This window comes from Psammomys obesus, unplaced genomic scaffold (genome assembly GCF_907164565.1).
Source record: "Psammomys obesus unplaced genomic scaffold, mPsaObe1.curated_primary_1811, whole genome shotgun sequence".
In the NCBI taxonomy this organism is placed as follows: domain Eukaryota; kingdom Metazoa; phylum Chordata; class Mammalia; order Rodentia; family Muridae; genus Psammomys; species Psammomys obesus.
The window spans coordinates 13,186,471-13,204,740 of record NW_026588752.1 but is presented as its reverse complement, the minus strand read 5'-3'; the positions used below and the strand labels follow the sequence as shown (position 1 = coordinate 13,204,740).

Sequence of the window (18,270 nt, the reverse complement as noted above, 5' to 3'; positions counted from 1 at the left end):
TCTTCTTCTTCTTCTTCTTCTTCTTCTTCTTCTTCTTCTTCTTCTTCATGTGTGATGGCCTGTCTATTGGTGAAAGTAGGATAGTGAAGTCAAGTCACCCACTATTATTGTGCTAAGATTAACCTGTGGCTTTGCCTCTAGTAGTGTTTATTTTATGAAATTAAGTACATGGTGTTTGCTGTATAGATTTTTACAATAGAAATGTCCTCATGGTGGATTGTACCCTTAGTCAGTGTGAGCTTACTTCCTTACTCACTTGAGCTTGGTCGTAAATGTCCTTATTTTGTGGTTGTCTAGAAATGGCTTAATTTCTCCCTGAATTTGAAAGGATAGCTTTGCCTAGCAGTTATCTACTCTAAAGACTTGAAATGCATTTTTTTTCATACTTCCCTGGCTTTTAGGATTGCTGATGAGAGGGCTGATGTTATTTTGATGTGCTTGTCTTTGTAGGCGAGTTGTTGTTCTTTTCTTATAGTTGTTAATATTGATTCCTTTTGACATTTTGACAGAAGCATCTCATGGGGAGACTTCTCTCTAATGATGCCTGTGGTATGTTAAATGTTTCTTGTATTTGGTGACCATTTCTTGCTCCAAATTTAAGTAATATTCTTTTACAACTTTATTAAATAGAATCTCTATACCTTTCATTTTTATCTCAGTACTTTCCTCTATCTTGTAGATTTTTAAGTTTGGTCTCTTGATTGTATTGTTCCCCATCCCTGATTGTCTGTTTTAGCTTGGTCATGTCTTCTTCTGGTAGTACTTTCCAGTACTTTTTTATTTAACTCATTGAGTCTCACATTTATTTTTTACAAACTTCTTTGTTTTGTTTTGTTTTCCCATGATGCTGACTTTTCTATCCATGTGCTTGATTACCTCATCATTGGCTGGCCTTTCCTCTGTGTTGCTGACTTTCCTCTCTGGGCCCTTGATTGACTACATATGCTTCTGTGCAACCTCTTTGAGGTCACTGATCAGCTTTACCAGTAAACATCTTCATCTAGCATCTTACCTATTTCAGCATCTTTTAATTTGATAGTTGAAGAGTTGTTATCTTTGGGAAGAGTAATCTTTTTTCATGTGTCTTGTATTCTGTATTGTGGTTGGTGCCTCTGTTGGTTTGACTATCTCTTCTGGTTTTATTGGGGGACTGTCTTACTGGGTGCTCTTGTCTTGAGTCCTTATTCCCCCATGTTACTCACAGAGAAGAAAATGAACAACTGTACAATACCCAACTACCCAAGACTGATGGAGAAATATAGTTGACTAATGCCCTGCTTTTTATGAGCACAACAAAGTAATGGTAAAAACTAAAGCAGAATGTGCTATGAAGTTCAAAGTTATTTAGCATAAAAAGAGTACATGAATGAAATAAAGGAAGGGGGAGAGAAAGTAAAAAGAATGGAGAAGAATATTTTGAAGAAGAAAAGAGCAAGAGATTAGGAAAAAGAATAAAACAAACAACAGCAACAAAAGATTCCCCAATCATATGAAAACTCAAAAATAAATAAATGTAAGGAAGAATTAAAAATAGAGACACAAAGATTTTTCATTTTTTAAAATTAATTCAAGATACTACTAAAAGTGTGTACAATATAAAACAGCAAAGTTTGCCAAACAAAAAAGAAAGGAAGCAAAATATTTAAAGGCAAAAGGTTTCCTGATCATGAAAAAGGTGCTTGGAAAAAAAAATATATGACTGGATGAGAGGGATAAAGATTTTAAAACCATTTTTAAATATTATTAAGTAAAAGACGCTACAGAAAGTATGGTTAAAGGGAAAAGGGTAAACACTGGGGGCAAAAGGAAAGGGAAATTAAACACAAGTGCTGGGGTCCTTTCTTCCTGGCTCTGGAAACTCAAAAGCTTCTGGTTTGTTGTATAGGAGGGTAAAGAATATGGGAATCGGTTGGTCTTCTAGTATCTTGTCCTTTTGATGGCATAGGCTGGTGCTGAGCCAGCAGTGGGCAAGTGTCTGATGGCTGCTGGGCTGCCTGTAGCAGCTTCCTTTTTTGTGCTTCTGCTGGCCTTACTTACATACACAGTTGTGAGCTGGCCAGTTTCTCTAAGCGTCCTGAGGCTCCCTGGGCCATATGCCTGAGGAGGCTACTGCCTGAGCTCAAGGGTGTCTTCCGCATGCACTGTGCATAGGTAAAGATGATCTTTACAGTCCCAGGATCTCCTAAGTGTTAATTAGGAACACACCTCACCACTTCTGAGTTCCCAGACTCTTCAGCAGTGAAAAGCAGAGAGGTGGAGCCAGCAGCTAACCACATACTGACGTTAGGCTCAGGGCTACCACAGGCCATTGTTATTCTCAGTTCATGAGACTGACCTCTGGACACCGCAGATAAGATCATGCACTTGACTTCCCGTGCCTCCTATCAATGCACTGTCTTAAACATGTCAGCACCCAGACCTCGCATTTTTTTATAGCTCCTCCCAGGGCCGTCTTACAACCTTGGGATTGTGTCAGTCTGAACTCAGGTGCTCACCTTTGTAGCTCTACTCCCTATTTCAGCTCCCCATCCCCACCCCCACCCCCACCCCCACCCCGGGTAGTTTAGGTTTAAACAATAGAGCCCCTCTAGCCAGGCTGTGACTGGTCATTGCCCTTTCATTCAAACCAAGCGGCACAATCCATGCTACCCCATTCTTAGAGGATTCACTCTCTTACCAAAACCCGTAATGAGACTGAAGGTGTGTGAGGGCTGTGGGCTTTTCCTAAAGGTACAACTGTCAGCCTGTCAGCTTCAGGAGTTTTCCAGTGACTTTTATGTATAGAATCATACCAGCTGCATATAAGGATGTTTAGGCTAGTTCTTTTCCAATTTGCATTCCCTTGATATCCTTCAGTTTTCTCACTGCTCTAGCTAAGACTTAAGCGCTATGTTGAACAAGAATGGAAAAACTGGACATCCTATTGTTATTCCTGATGTTAGTGAAAATACTTAAAGAGTTTTTCTCTATTTAGCATGATATTGGCTGTGGGCTTGTTGTATAATGCCTTTACTATGTTGATAACTGTCCCCTGTATCCCTAGCTTCTCCAGGACTTTTATCATGAAGAGATGCTGGGTTTTGTCAAAGCCATTTTCTGCATCTCCTGAGATGATTACATGGCTTCTGTCCTTGAGTTTCTTTATGTGGCAGCTTGCATCTATTGATTTCTGAGCCATATCTATAGGCTAAGCCATATCTATATATCTAGTATGAAACCAACTTGATCATAGTAAATAATCTTTTTGATATGTTCATAGATTCAATTTGCAAGTGTTTTATTGAGAATAATTACACCCATGTTCATCAGAGATGTTGGCCTATAATTTTGTTTTCTTTATTTTTTTATTGTTGTTGTTGTATCATTGTCTGCTTTGGAACAAGGGTAATACTGGCTTCATAAAAGAAACTATTTGGCAGCGTCACTTGCTTTTCCGCTTTACAGAATAATTTGAGGACTATTGATATTAGTACTTCTATAAAGGTCTGGTAGAATTTTGTTCCATATACATCCGGCCCTGATTTTTTTTTTTTTTTTGTTAAGTTGGGAGATTTTTAATTATTGCTTCCTATTTCATTGTTTGTTATGGGCCTGTTTAAATGATTTATTCCATCTTGATTTAATTTTTATAGGTCATATTTATCTAGAAGTTCAGTATTTATTATTGATTTTTCCAATTTAGGGGAACATTTTTAGGTTCTAGCCTTGAATTCCCTGGATTTGCTCAGCATCTACTGTAATATTTCCTTTCTCACCTCTGATTTTGCTAATGTGGGTGCTTTCTCCCTTTCCTCTGTCTACTTTGGCTAAGGTTTGTCAATTTTGTTAATCTTTTCAAAGAACCAACTCTTCATTTCATTGGTTCTCTGTAATATTTTTTCTATTTTATTAATTTCAGCCCTGACTTTATTTCTTCCCATATATTCTTTTAGGGTATTGTTTGTACTTATTTCTCTAAGGTCTTTGGGTGCTTTATTAAGTTGTTAATGGACATCTCCCCAGTTTTCATGTAAGCACTTAGTGTCATAAAGGTCTTACGATTACTTCATTGTATTTCATAGATTTTTGACATACTGTGTTTCCATGTTCATTCAATTTTAGGATTTTTAAAAAAATCTCCTTCTCTTTTTCTTCCTTGACCCAATTTTCATTCAATAGTATGTTGTTTAGTTCCCATGAGTTTGTGTACTTTCTGCTGTTTCTATTGCTGTTATTAGTCAATTTTATTCTTTTGTGGTCAGTTAGAATTCATGATTTGAGACTTGCTTTGTGGTTGAGACTTACTCTGTGGTTGACTATGAAGAAAGCCCCATAAGCTGCTGAGAAGAAAGTGTATTCGTTGGTGTTTGGGTGGAATGTTCTATGAACGTTTGTTAAATCCGTTTGGTTTCTGATGTCATTTAACTCCAGGATTTCTCAATTTAGTTTTGTCCAGATGACCTGTTGAGTGTTGAGTATGGAGATCATCCAGAGTCCCTGTGTTGGAATCAATCTGCGGTCTTAGAGTTAAAGAGTGTTTCTTTTATAAAATTAGGGGTCCCTGTTTTTGGTGCTGCATAAATGTTTAGAATTGTGATATTCTTGGTGGAATTTTTCTTTACTGAGTATGAAATGTTCTTCCCTCTCTCTTCTAATTAGTTTGGCATTAAAGTTTATTTTGTCATATAGCAGAATAGCACGGCAAGCTATACCTTTTCCATCCTTTAACCCTGATGTGCTATCTATTGATGGTGAGGTATGTTTCTTCGAGGTATTAAAAAGATAGATCCTTTTTTCCAGCCCAATTTTTTTTTATTCTGTGACTTTTTATTGGGAGAATTGAGACCATTAATATTGAGTTTTTATTAAATGGTATTTATTAACTCTTAATGTTTTGCTGTAGTGGTAGTGTTTTCTTAGACATCTTCTGATTAACTGTTCTGGAACTGTTTATGTATTCCACATGCTCTCTTGAGCTTGTTAAATCCTCTCTTAAGACATAATATTCCTTTCAGTGTCCTCTCTAGAGCTGACTTAATGGGCATGAATTCCTTAAATCTCTTTTTGTCATAAAAAGTTTGGCTTTCTCTGTGGTTATGATTCATATATTTTTAATTTTTAAATTTTATTATTTACTTACTTAATGTATGTGGGTGTTTTGTCTACATGTATAAACTGCACACCAGATGAGGACATATAGGATCCCATAGAACTACAGTTAAAGACGATTATAGACTTGTGGGTGATGGGACTTGAACCCATGACTTCTAGAAGAGCAGCCAGTGCTCTAAAACACTAAGTCATCTCTCCAGATGTTATGATTAATTAACATTGATTTTTTTACTGGGTATAATAATCTAGGTTGGTATCTGTAGTTTTTCAGAATTTATAGATCATTAGTCTAGGTTGTCTGGCTTTCAAGGTTGCCATTAAAAAGTCAGCCGTTATTTTGATGGGCCTGCCTTATATGTGACTTGATCTTTCTCTTTTGAATCTTTCTGCTCACTTAGTGTTTTTTTTCTTATGTAACATGGGAAGTATCTGGCCCTTCTGTTTGCTGTTCTATATGCCTCTACCACCTTGATAGGTGCAAGATTTAACAAGTTCTTTTCTATGATTTTCCTGAAAATATTTTCTGTGCTTTTGACCTAGGTTTCTTCTCTTTCATCTATAGATTATTCATAGCTGTGGTGTTTTTATAGAGTCCCAGAATTTCTGCATTTGTTTGCTTGTTTGTCTAGATTTAACTGAGTGATCCAATCCACTCTCTGGTATTTGAGAGCTGATATTCTCTCTCTCACTTGATCCAATCTATTGATGGGGCTTTTCTTTAAGCTTTTTGTTTGGCTTTCTGAGTTCTTCATTTTGAGTTTTGTTTCAGTTTGGCATTTCTTCAGAGATTCTATCTCTTTATGAAATTCTATTTTCATATCTTAAATTATTTTTTTCAGTTGTTCGTGTCTTTCTTCATTCAGATATTTACTCTTATTCTCTTTGAGTTCCTTTAACATCTTTATAATTGCTATTATGACATTGCTTTGTGTATCAGCTAAGTTGTCTTAGGGAACATTAAGATAGGAACACTAATTTCTGGAGAAGACATGTCATCTTGGTTATTTATGTTGTTTATATTGTTGCAGTGGGACCTAGTCATCTGTGTTTAGGTAATTGATGGTATTTATTGGTATGGATATCCTGTCTCACCTTTGTTGAGTAGATGTTTGAATCTTTGTTTGCTGTTTCCCCAACTTTTCCCCGTGGTGGACCAGCTAAATGGTGCTTAAAGTTCAGTCTTGTAGCAACTCTGTATCGATATGTGAATAAGGTATCACCAGTGGTCCCAGATCAACTAGGAGCAGGTACAAACCATCCAAAGGGTCAGGAGGTTTTTGCTGCCAATCTTCGTAAGTCTGTGGACAGATTGCTGGGTTCTACAGGTAGCACTTTGGTGGCAGGTGGTCATAGTAGGAGTTCACAGTGCCCCGTAAGGGTGAGTCCTAAGATGCCACACCATGCTCGGATGGAGGGAGGTGGGGTAGATGTATGCTGGGGTACCCTGTCTGAGGTCAGGTGCAAGATGGCTGTCCTGGAGTGGCGTGGTCGGTGAGTCGACTTTATTTTTTTAAATATACACTCACACTCTGTGTGCACTCATTCCTCCCCAGGTCACAATCCATGTTCCATCACTAGATATAAGCTCTACCCTCCAGGAGCTCGTACTCAAGAAGACAGAGATAAAGTCTAAATTGATGAATAACAAGATTTTTCAGAATAGGGAGCTTCTGCTAAGGATGGAAACAAAGAAACATATTTTAGAGTGGGTGGCCAGAGGCATCCTTCCTGGAGTTGCGATGTGTTGGTAAAGACAGGCCTGACAAGCTACAGACAGCTGTGTGGGCAAGAGAAGGGCAGCCATGCAGAGGGAGCAGCTGGTGCAAAAGCCATTAGTCTGGGATACGTTGTGGTTTGCTATAGGAAGAGAGCAAACAATGTGGCTAGAACACATGGCATAGGGAGAAAAGGGACCTGGAAAGAGTCTGGCTTTCAGTGAAGCTATAGTGCCAGGTGTTAGCAACACCCAGAAAAAAAAAACAGAGCTTCCCAGGCATCCTTTTTGGCTGCTCTGCCCAGGCTCAGCTGAGTTCTTACTTCAGGGGCACCTTGAAAGGACTCACAAACCGGGCCAGCTACCAGCTGGGCCGGCATCTAGAGCTGGGCTCTTGGAAACCATGTAGCAGCTCCTGTGCATGTCTGGATTCCTGGAAGTTAAAATCAAGCCCTTGGATTGTCATCCATTCCTGCCCCAGTGTATGAGGTGTGTTCTCTATCCCCTGCAGCAGCCATTATTTCCTCCTAAGACAAAGATCAAAGGCAGAAATTGGGGGGGAGGTGAACATGAAATGAAATAATTCACATCAACATTTGTCACTACAGCTGACACTAGTGCCAGCCAAAAGCCAGGCATGGTGGCATTCAGCTCTAATCTTAGTATTTGGGAGGTGGTGGAAACAAAGGGTCATTATCTCAATTATTTTTCTATTGTTGTAACAAGACGTCATGACCAAGGCAGCTTATAAGAGAAAGCGTTTAATTTGTGGGTTCACAATCCCCAGAGGGTTAGCATCCGTGACCACTGCCGTGGGGAACATGCCAGCAGGCAGGCAGGCATCGAGCTAGAATATAGCTGAGAGCTCACACCCGATCCATAAGCATGAGGCAGAGAGAGCTGGCTGAGAATGGCATGGGCTTTTGAAGCCTCAAAGCCCACCCCAGTTACCTGTCTCCTCCGATAAGACCAGACCTCTAATCTTTCCCAAGTAGTTCTACTAACCGAGGACAGAACATTAAAGAGTATGAGACTCTGGGAGTAATTCTCATTCAAATCGCATAACCGTGGATTTCAATCTGACCTGGGGTACATAGTAAGACTCAAACAAAAACTCAAAAATGAACAACAACAACAAAAAATGCAGGGCTAGAGAGATGGCTCAGAGGTTAAGAGCACTGAGTACTCTTCCAGAGAACCTGAGTTCAGTTCCCAGCACCCACCTCAGATGTTCACAGCTTCTTGTAACTCTCCCTCTACGGCGCCATCTTTGGCCTCCACAGGCACATGCGTTTACACATGCATACCCTCGCGAAAATATTCACATACACACATAGTTAAAAATAAAATAAATATTTTTCTTAAAAGCCAGGTGTAGTGGCACACAGCTTTAATCCCAGAACTTGGGAGGCAAAGGCAAGCTGATCTTTGTGAGTTCAAGGCCTGATTGGTTTACCCAGTGAGTTTCAGGACAGCCAGAGCTATATATTAAGACCCTGTCTGGGGATTGTGGGGGAGGGGGGAGGGAGTCGAGGGAAACAAGTGCTAACTCAAAATAAAGCATTACTTTTTGTGGTAACTTTTTTTGCTATTGCAAGAAGCTACGTAGGGATGATTCAAGGATTCCACCCTCTGAGGTAAAACCTACTTGACCCCTGCCTGGTGTTAAGGACCCCAGACGGGTCCCCTCTGTTTTAAAGGGCTTGCCTCTTCGCTGGTTCTGGTAAGGCAGCCGGGTTTTCTGTGTAGGAGCTCAGGAGCACCATCTCACTGTGGCCCAGAGAATGTCCTCCATTCATCACCTTGCCTTTGATTCAGTGACTCTGCCCTGTAAGACTGACCTGCTCTCGACAGGCCCACTCAAGCAACCCTTACGGCTCCTCTCACCCCATGGTTCAGTCAAGGCCCTTCTATCTTTCCCTTTCCATGCAGCCCATTTGGAAGCCAGTAGAAAGGCTGTGCTCAGCCTAGATGAGGAATCAGCTGGGCCTGCTTTGCCACAGACCTGGCTGGCAGCAGAGACAGATGTACAGGCTTGAGTGACCTTCTGTGCCAACTCATTCCTGCCACTGAATGCAGCCAGACTACATGCTAATAGGGACGTAAAGCAGCCCCAGCTTATACTCGCTGCTCCCCCACAATCCCACCACCTGCTGTATATGCCCTGTCATCTGAGGGAGACTCAGCCTCAGACGTAGGAGACCACAGATGCTGCCAGTGTGCTGCAAGGGGAGCAGCAGAGTGGCAGGCTAGCTCTGGGAAATGTCACCATTTATTGCTTTTCCCACTCTATGTCAACCCTCAGCTAGCAGACGTTCCAAGTGACAATAAAGTTATTTTCCTGTTTCCCAGGGTCCTGGACCCAGTAATAACATCGTCCCAAAGGGCAATGGGTTTGTCTTTAACCTTGGCCTTGTTGGCAGGTGCGTATTCTGGAGGCTTCCAGCAGCGACCTGTGCGTGGATGGCTGCTCTCCCTCCTGGGAAAGGGACAAGCCCCCACTCAGGCTTAGTGCGGGTGTCTCCTCTCCCTACCAGCTCCTGTGGAAACCCACTAAGTTATCTTAATTACCATTCCTCCTCTCTCTCTGCCAAGAATTGGGGAGATTTATAATTGGATCAGTCAAATATTTACTATGGTTTATTTCTTTGCCACTCCAGCTCTCGTAAAAGTTGCATTTTCATGCCACTTTGGGCCATGACTGATGGTTCACAGACACAGCCCTCTTGTGGTATGTCTGCTGGGATTATTTCTTCAAGGTCAGAGAGCATGAGAGAGAGAGAGCTTAGAGAAAGAGGGAGTGTTTGTTCCCAGTTATTGCCCTGTTCCTCTTCTTTCCGAAACGTGAGAGAGACACAAGCTACCTGTGTCTCTTTTGTTATGACTGTGTTACATGCTTCTAATGTCCTTCAGGGCAACTGCCAACCTATTAGAATGTGCCATGCCATGACCTTTATAGCCAGCCAAGTAGAGCATGTTCCCCAAGTGTCTCCATTACCTGGATAGATTACTACACATTCCTGGAACAAAGGAAGCAGCTGGTCCCAGTCCTGAGCCTGAGTTATCAACCCCCAGTGAAGATGGAGCTCTAGCCAGACTTCTAGAAATCATGTTCTTATAGTATCACCCCTCTGCCAAGTGCATTGGCAGATCACTGTCTGGAGCCAAATCCTAGAGAGCAGAGGCATCCTGAACTAGCAGGAGCTAGCTTCCTTGGACCGCAGAACCAGCTCCCTGCCCTGGACTGCAGAACCAGCACTTGCTCCATAGACCCACTTTGTGTTTCTGGACCTTCCCTGAATCACAGCATCAATGAATGGTTTCTGCACTGTGTTAGCCTATGAGTAGAGAAGCCAAATGTCTCCCTGAAAGAGGGCCCAGTGTGTCAATTGGGATACTCTATGGGCAAACTGGGAGACATTCTATAGATAACAGAGTTGAGGTTTCACCAATGGATGACTCTAGCACATTCTCCTGTGTGAACCATCCTCTTCTTGCAGTTGAGAAATGAGAACAAGGCTGGAATCTACTGCCATCTTGGGGAGTACACGGGGAAGAAAAAGAGGAATGGAGCTGGGAAGTCTGAAACCTACAGAAGGAACAGGTCACCATTTCAGAGGCTGTTTCCCCAGCAGTTACGGGTAGATGGTTCCTAGAACAATTTCAGGATCTCCTCCAGGCGCTAATCATCACAGCCAGGCCACAGCTATCTTGGGCACTGCTGTCTTAGATTGTACACTCAAAGAAAAGAGAGAAGATAAGTGAGAGACACACAGGGTACCTGGTGACAGCATTAGAAGGATTCTGTGGCCTGTGACCAATTGTCCTAAATGGTCATTTGCACAGCTAGCAGTAAAGGGAATGCACAACCATAGTGATCTCTGCCACAGAGGCTACCAAGTTACAGTGTCAAAAAAGAAGGGCGATGAAGCAGGGGAGGGGCCAAAGCCCACCCACATTGTTTACCATGCCAGTGAGCTAGGAAGCATCCATCAAATCTTGATGGTGTCTATGAATATCCAGCTGTCTGGCCCACAGCCCACAGTCACACACACATGTTCTGACTGGTCATTCCAGGCTAGCTACAGCTGTATTCTTCTCTCCCATTTAAGAGAGCACAGTAGAAGATGGAAGGGAACATAATGCCTGCATTATTTTCTTTTACATTTTACTTCATTCCAACTTTGTTTCCCTCCACATCAGGCATTTACAAATTTGCTATTTTATTAATTTGATATTTAACACACATTTACCGATCAGATTCTGCTGCAGGCAGATTTGAAGGAGAAGTGACTTTTCGTAGAGATAGCTAAAGTGGCAACCGCACAGTTTCCACACACAGCACTCACCATTCACAGGCACCACGCATATCAGTTCCATTCATTCTCAGAGCTGTATTTTTGCTATGGACACTATCGTCATGCCTGTCGCAAGGACAAGAAGACAGAGGCCCAGACCTTTGACAGCTTACACAAAGCTGTAAGCAAGCAAGCAAGTAGAGATCAGAGCTCAGAGCCTGACCCAGGCAAGCCAGCCCTAGAGATATCACTCTAAACACTCCAGCAGGCACTGAATCCCTGTGCCTGTAGCTTACATCCTTCTGCTTGGACTAATGATGGGCATAAGAACAATTGTGTCATTTAGGGAATGATAAGATAAGAGCTCAGGAAGCGACGAAGGACATAAATGATGCAGAGGTGAGGCATACTGTATCTCGTCTCACCCTCCCACCCAGGCCTTGTTTGAGAACCCACAGCTGGCAGATTTCCCCTTAAATGAAAACTGCCCTCTAAACCTCCACAGAAGGACTCCAAGGAGCCAGCCAGAATAAATGTCCTTCCTCTGCTCTGAAAAATGCCCTCTCCCCTCGTCATTTGATTGGCTGGATGTCAAGGCCTGCCACTAGTCCTGAGCCATTTCTGGGTCCCTCGGCTGGCCAGCCAGTTCTGCACCAGATGACTAATGCCCAAATTAGTCATGAGCAATGGCTCCACACAAGTAATCACCTTCCCCAAACTTTCCCTCATGGGGGTGATAACTCGGACCCCAAATGAAGCCTATTCTTCTCACTTCACCACCAAGGAAGTTATAGCCATCGCTCCAGCTGACAGCAGTCTGTAGACACCAAGTGTTCATGGTCGGACATTTCCGAGGTTGCTAGGGAACAAATGCTTTGGTTACAAAGGTCTGTGGAAGCAGTGTCAGTTTGTCACATGCCTCCAAATCATTTACTTCAGCCCATAAGGACAATGGTGACCAGCGGAGTTACGGGGCAAAGTGAAGTCCCTCACACACACTTATTTACTGAGATGTGGGCCATGTCTTCTTCTCAGAAGTAGTCATCTTGCTCCCCATACAAAAACTAGAGCCATGGGCTACCTTCCTGCGGTCCTCACGGTCTGCGAGTAGGTGGCCCTCAGTCACTAAGCACATTTTAAATTCTTATTATCCCTCAAACCCTCACCCCCACCTACCCCCCGCCAACGCAGGCACAGCCCTAAGCAATAACTTGTGCCATCCCTGTAACTGTGTCCCTGAACTTCAGGTGCCATGACCGCTGAAAATAAAAATAGGCTCAGCATCAAGCAATAGCAAGTGTGGAGTGAGAATTCAAAACTGAGTTTATCTAATTGGCAGAGCCTTTGTGTTTGAGATTACCAATTCTTTTGTTGGCAGTGGTCCTGTTTCCATTGGAAAGTAGACAATGCTAAGGAGAGAGATGGTGAGTTAGGCAATTTCTGGAGCATCCGCCTATGAAGTTGTGAGGGGAATTATGGTTGATTTCTACGATGTATGAAACTCTTTTTGTGGAGGGGAAAGTAGAGCGCTTAATCTTGCAGAGGTGTTTTGGGTTGTTTATTTGTTTGTTTGTTTGTTTACCTTCTGAAGTGCCACACATGGGGTCATCTCTGGGAGTCAGAGTGCAAGGGACTGTTCTGTGCAGTGACTTTGAATTTGTGAGATTAGCCCATTTCTGCTGGCGGTTTATCGATTTTCTTGTCAACAGGAAGAAACATTGGCGTCCTCTCTGCCTTCCTCTGTATCTTCCCTGTCCAGCCCATGGGCAACTCCTGGCTTCTCTCCCTTAAAATCTCCCTCCGGTGCCTGCTCCTCACTTACTGTCCTCATCGAACTCCTTTCAGCTCACACATGCTGTCTGCCATCTCCGCTTTCCTACTTACTCTCATTCCCTATAGAATATCCATATCCCACCTCCAGAAACTAATTCCTCAGAACATTCCTTTATCATCAGTCACTGCTCACGAGTTTTCAGGGGCTCCCACTTGCCTGCTGGAAGATTTCACTTGGTTCTAACTCTGCCGTGGGTAATGTAGGATCCTCCCACTCCCTCGTCCCTAGAAACCTTCCCTGAATGATCTGTATTGCACTCACCTCTAGCAACCTAGAACCTGGTTTCCACTGAAACAGAGTTCAACATTTAAATGTAGGTTTATGTAAGCCCAGAAACTATCAAGGCATATATTATACATTAAAGCTGAATGGAACTTTATCCAAACTTTCGCTATGTGACTTTAAATAAAATGCTTGGATTTTCTGAACTTTGTTCTCCTATACTTGTAAAATATACTGTGTAAATATACTATGTAAAATAATCCTATACTGTGTAAAATAATACACAGCTCTGCCTGTAAAGCGCTTATCTAGAATGGGAAAGACACTGGGTTCTGTATCTAACAACCAAACACACACACACACACACACACACACACACACACACCGTGCACAGAGAGAGGAGAGAAAGAAAGAGAGAGGAAATGTGTAAGAGGGGGATAATCCTTGCAATTAAAGTACTTTTTTATTATTTCAGGACTACAGGTGAGAGTTTGTGACTAATAGCAATAGGATTAATAATGCAGAGCAGGGATATAGCTCAGTGGAAGAACACTTGTCTACCACACATGTGACCTGGGGTTTAGTTGCAAGCGTTACAAAGCAAAAATAAAAATTAAGTCTGGAGTATTGGGAAGCATCTATAAATCTAGCTACCGGGAGAAACAGAGGCAGAAGGATCTCAAGTTCAAAGGTGACCTAAGAAGCTTATCAAGACTCTGTCTCAAAATAAAAAATAAGCAAGGCTATAATAGCTCAGTATCAGAGAGCATTTGCCTGGCATCCACAAGGCCCTGGGTTCAAACCCCAGGACCATGAAAAACAAATTAATAATAATTATTGCAGGCATAATGAACTGTAGCTGATACCGTTGTCACCACTTACGTGGCTTGTTATATTTTATGAGTGCAGAGTGAAAGTACTTCTCCGTCAGCTGATAGGCAGGAGGGCAGTGCTGGCTAAGCATACAGGTCCAACATTTGGTTTACATATGTCCCCCTCTCTTGCTCCTCAGTATGACTTCATGGAACGCCTGGATGGAAAGGAGAAGTGGAGTGTGGTCGAGTCGCCCAGGGAACGCCGTAGCATCCAGACCCTGGTGCAGAATGAGGCCGTGTTCGTGCAGTACTTGGATGTGGGCCTGTGGCACCTGGCCTTCTACAATGACGGCAAGGACAAGGAGATGGTTTCCTTCAATACAGTCGTCTTAGGTAGGTTTGGGGTCCTTGAGGGTAAGCTCTCTAAGGATGGGATGGAAATGGTGGGAGCTGCCTGTGGAAGATTCAGCAGCCCTGACAGTGTCTACTATCTGTGAGGCCAAACCAGCATCTTGTAGAGTCTCTACAGCCTCACCCACTTGGCTCTGACTACACAGGAATTCCATACAAACTTGCAAGAGTCACTGCTGGGCCTGAGAATGCTCACAAGTGTCTGAATCAGACAGCTGGGGCCAAGTACTGTGTGTCCAAACTGAGTATAATAGTTACCTTTCTATTGCTGTGACAAAGCACCATGACAGAGGTGAATTGCAGAAAAGAAGGGTTTGTTTTGGGCTTATGGTTCTGTACAGATAAGAGTCCTTCACCATAACAGCAGAGAAATGTGGCAGCAGGCAAGCACAGCAGCTGGAGCTGAAACCTGAGAGCTGAGAAAACAGCAAACAGGAAACAGAGAGCGTCAACTCCAAATGGCACAAGTCTTTGGAACCCTCAAAGACCATCCCGAGTGACATACTTCCTCAGCAGGGCCAAATCTCCCAAGTTGCCCCAAATAGCCACTAACTAGGGACCAAGTATTCAGGTGCCTGTACTATGGGAGACATCACATTGAACAAACAGCAGGGCTTGTAAATGCCTCCCTTTCCATCTCACAAAACAGAGGCAATGCCAGTATCACCTCCCAGGCTTCTGTTAGGAATAAGAAAGCTTTTTTTATATTTCTAAGTGTATAGCAGAGCCAAGAAACACTGGCCATTCATATCAGCTCTAACCCCTTAAAAATTGAGAATATGTCAAAATGAAAGAGGTTTATTTTTTTTAACTTAAACATACATAAGGGAAAAGATACTGCTGTTTTTTTAAAGTCTTTATTCCCAAGTAGGCAGACCTCAAAATGCTTTAATTCAGCGCTTGTCATTTTGGATGTGTTTTAGGCCTGTTTTTCATTAGGTATAAAGACAAAAGCTGAGGGTTTAATCCAAAATTGCCTCTGCCGTGTTCGTATAAACCCTCAAAAGGGTGATTACTTGTACAGAATCGTGTTTTCTAGAAAACCCTCATAATTTTAACATTGAAAGGAGACATAGTCACCATCAGTGAGGTTTTGAGTTTTCATCTCCAGCCAATGGATGATAACTGATCCATACTGAAGCTCCGTGAGCCAGCATGTGGCTGTACCATTCCACTGAGGAATAAACTGAGGACTTGGGGGTCCCAAGCTATGGGAATGGCCTTACCTCCTAGGCCTTGTGCATCATCTTTTCATAGCATCATGTCACTCCAGCTACTTTTAGCTGTGGTATCAAGATTCCTTGGAGAGGTCTGGACTTGGCGAATTCATGACAAAGGGACCTCGAATAGCACGAGTGAGTGCCAGATTCTTTTTTCCCACGTTGTAGCTAAGTGAGCTGCCTGGGCCTAGAGGGCCTATCTGGGGAGATGAGATGATCATATCCTAATGGAAAATGTAAGGATCACCATGAATGAACTATATCCGGCCTACAGCCAGTAGTCATAAATGAGCCTGCGACTTTAGGAAAGCACCTTGAAACATTGCTTATGGACTAACTACATGATAGAACTCCTCTTTGGGCCCCCATTGGGTTTTTTCAAGGAATTCCTCATTCTTGAAAGGTCTATGTAATCCAAGCGGAATGTCAGGTTACAATTTTTAGTCACTGACCACTTCAGAATTATGTAAAATCACAAAGTTTGGAGTGACCATAGGTCTGAGGTTGATCCTTATTCCTCTGCTAAGGAAAAATGGGCCCTCCCAAGGCTACCCAAATGTTCAAGAGTAGGAGTTGGCACACTGTAGGCCAGGGGCCGAATCTGGCCCACTGCCTGTTTTTATAAATAAAGTTTTATTGGCACATAGCCACATTCATCTGTTTGCATGTTGTATGTGGCAGCTTTCCCACTGTTACAGCAGAGCTGAGTGTTGCAACAGGGACCATATGGCCCACAGAGCCTAAATAGTTACTATCTGTCCCTTCACAAGGAAAGTTTGCCAACCTATGCTCCAAAGCCATGTCATAACTTAGTCTACTGAAAGTCATGGAGGAAGCTCCCAACAGATGGGAAAATCTCTAGAGTGATGTTAGGTCCCAACAGGGGAGCAAAGTAAAACAGCAGAGACTAACTCACCAAAGGAACAAAAAGCAGATCTGAGACTAAAGAACATGATGAGAAATTACTTCCTTTTTACCACCTGGTATTTAAATTCTGAAGGTACATGAGCAGGCAGGCACAGCAGCTGACTTGGTTGGGAGGCTTGGAGAGATGGTCACCACAGCAGTAACACAAAGTGCTGGACTGTGTGCTCACCCCTTTCACTTTCCGTTGGTTTTCCTCAGCTCACCCAAACCACAGACTAGCCATAGTGATAGAGAAAGCCGCTGATTCTCTGCCCTTTGTGGGTGGAGGATGCCAAGGCTAAGAGGATGGAAAGGATCCACCCAAGGTCACCAGACCACTGAGGTGAAGTCAGAATACAGACTTCCCACAGCTGTGCTCTTACACGTGGATTTCTTTGGGCTATAGCCAAACGAATCCCATTCCCCTGAACCAGGCTTTCTGGAGGCCTGGTTACCTTGTAACAGCACTTGACCCCCGTTTCCTCAACCAGTGTGGATACAGACAGGTAGTGTAAAGATTACCCCCACCCTCAGCCATTTACTCTCCCTGCCTGTCAGAGCTGGAAATAGCAGTTCTCCCAAGAGGACCCCTCTCATCAATGTTGAAGCTCAGAGAGAGAGAGAGAGTCAACGGTAATCAGCCTAATAGTTGGACAGACATCTTGATAGAGCAATGATAGCAATTGGCCTGAAATGTGGGAAAAGAACAGTGTTTTATTCGGTCCGGAAGTTCTCTCCCACATACCTATCATCAGAGCATCCTCTTTCGAGAGCATCCAGGAGCATGAAAACCCCTGCGAAGGGAAACAGGAGAGTGTTAGATGGGTGTTGGGCAATCTCACTGACTAGACCCAGGGCTCTGCCATCTTCTGAGATGCAGTCTGGCTTGCAGGAATGAGCCTCCGCTTGGGAACCACGGAGGGGTGTTTTAGGAGTTCGGTATGAGCCTCCATTGTGTACAACCCCAATTCCTGGTTCTAGGAAGAGCTCAATAGTGGCACCTGCCTGGTGTGTGCAAGGCCCTGCCTTCAAATCTCACTGCCACAAACAACAGCAAGGACCAAAACCTCTTTGAATTCCTGGGCGTGCCCTCATCTCCACTGTTTCTCTCACAATAAAACTTAAACCACGTTGATTCAAAGATTGTAATCATGTATAATTGAGAAACAGACTTGAAGTGGACAGTCCTTTTATAATTTAGCATCTCTGTGTGGGTTCCATCCCCCTACACATACACACACACACACATACAAAAAAAAAACTATAAAAATACTACAAATATAAAACTGCAAGAAAAAGTGATGTAAGTGTTCAGTAACTGTTCAGTATTGCCTCCATTATAGATTTTTTTTTTCACTTTAGATTCTCTACCCTCTTAAGCGCGTGCACACGTCAGCACAGCCGTGACTTCTCACCAAGTGCTCACTCTATACTGGACACTGAAAAACCTCGAAGAGCAATAGCATCTGGCCTCATTCCTGAAATCAGGGAAGAAGGTGTTTGGTTAAAAAAAAAATAAATAAGATAGACACCCCACACCAGTGAGGGAAATGACAGGAACAGAAGAGACAATAAAGCTCACGGGGAGGAAGGGGATGGGAGAAGCTGCTAGGCCTCTGCTTGACGCCTGAGACATAAGGATACATGTTCCTAGCTGGGGCCCTGAGTCAGGTGGAGAGCATGCAGAGACCTCTGTCCACTCATACAGAAATGTGATGGTGAGGAGCTTCCTAGCCCCTTGCTGCCTTAGGCCTGAGGA

The 18,270-nt window shown here is 43.1% G+C and overlaps 1 protein-coding gene across 2 annotated transcripts in view; it reads left to right on the top strand.

Annotated features, from left to right (window-relative positions):
• The window catches only part of Tenm2 (teneurin transmembrane protein 2), a 670,345-nt gene that overhangs the window by 499,242 nt on the left and 152,833 nt on the right, over positions 1-18,270 (top strand). For both annotated transcript variants that reach the window (XM_055604663.1, XM_055604662.1), the window contains one exon: positions 14,172-14,367. In XM_055604663.1, the coding sequence (XP_055460638.1) occupies positions 14,172-14,367 (196 nt within the window). The remainder of the gene's footprint in view (positions 1-14,171; positions 14,368-18,270) is intronic.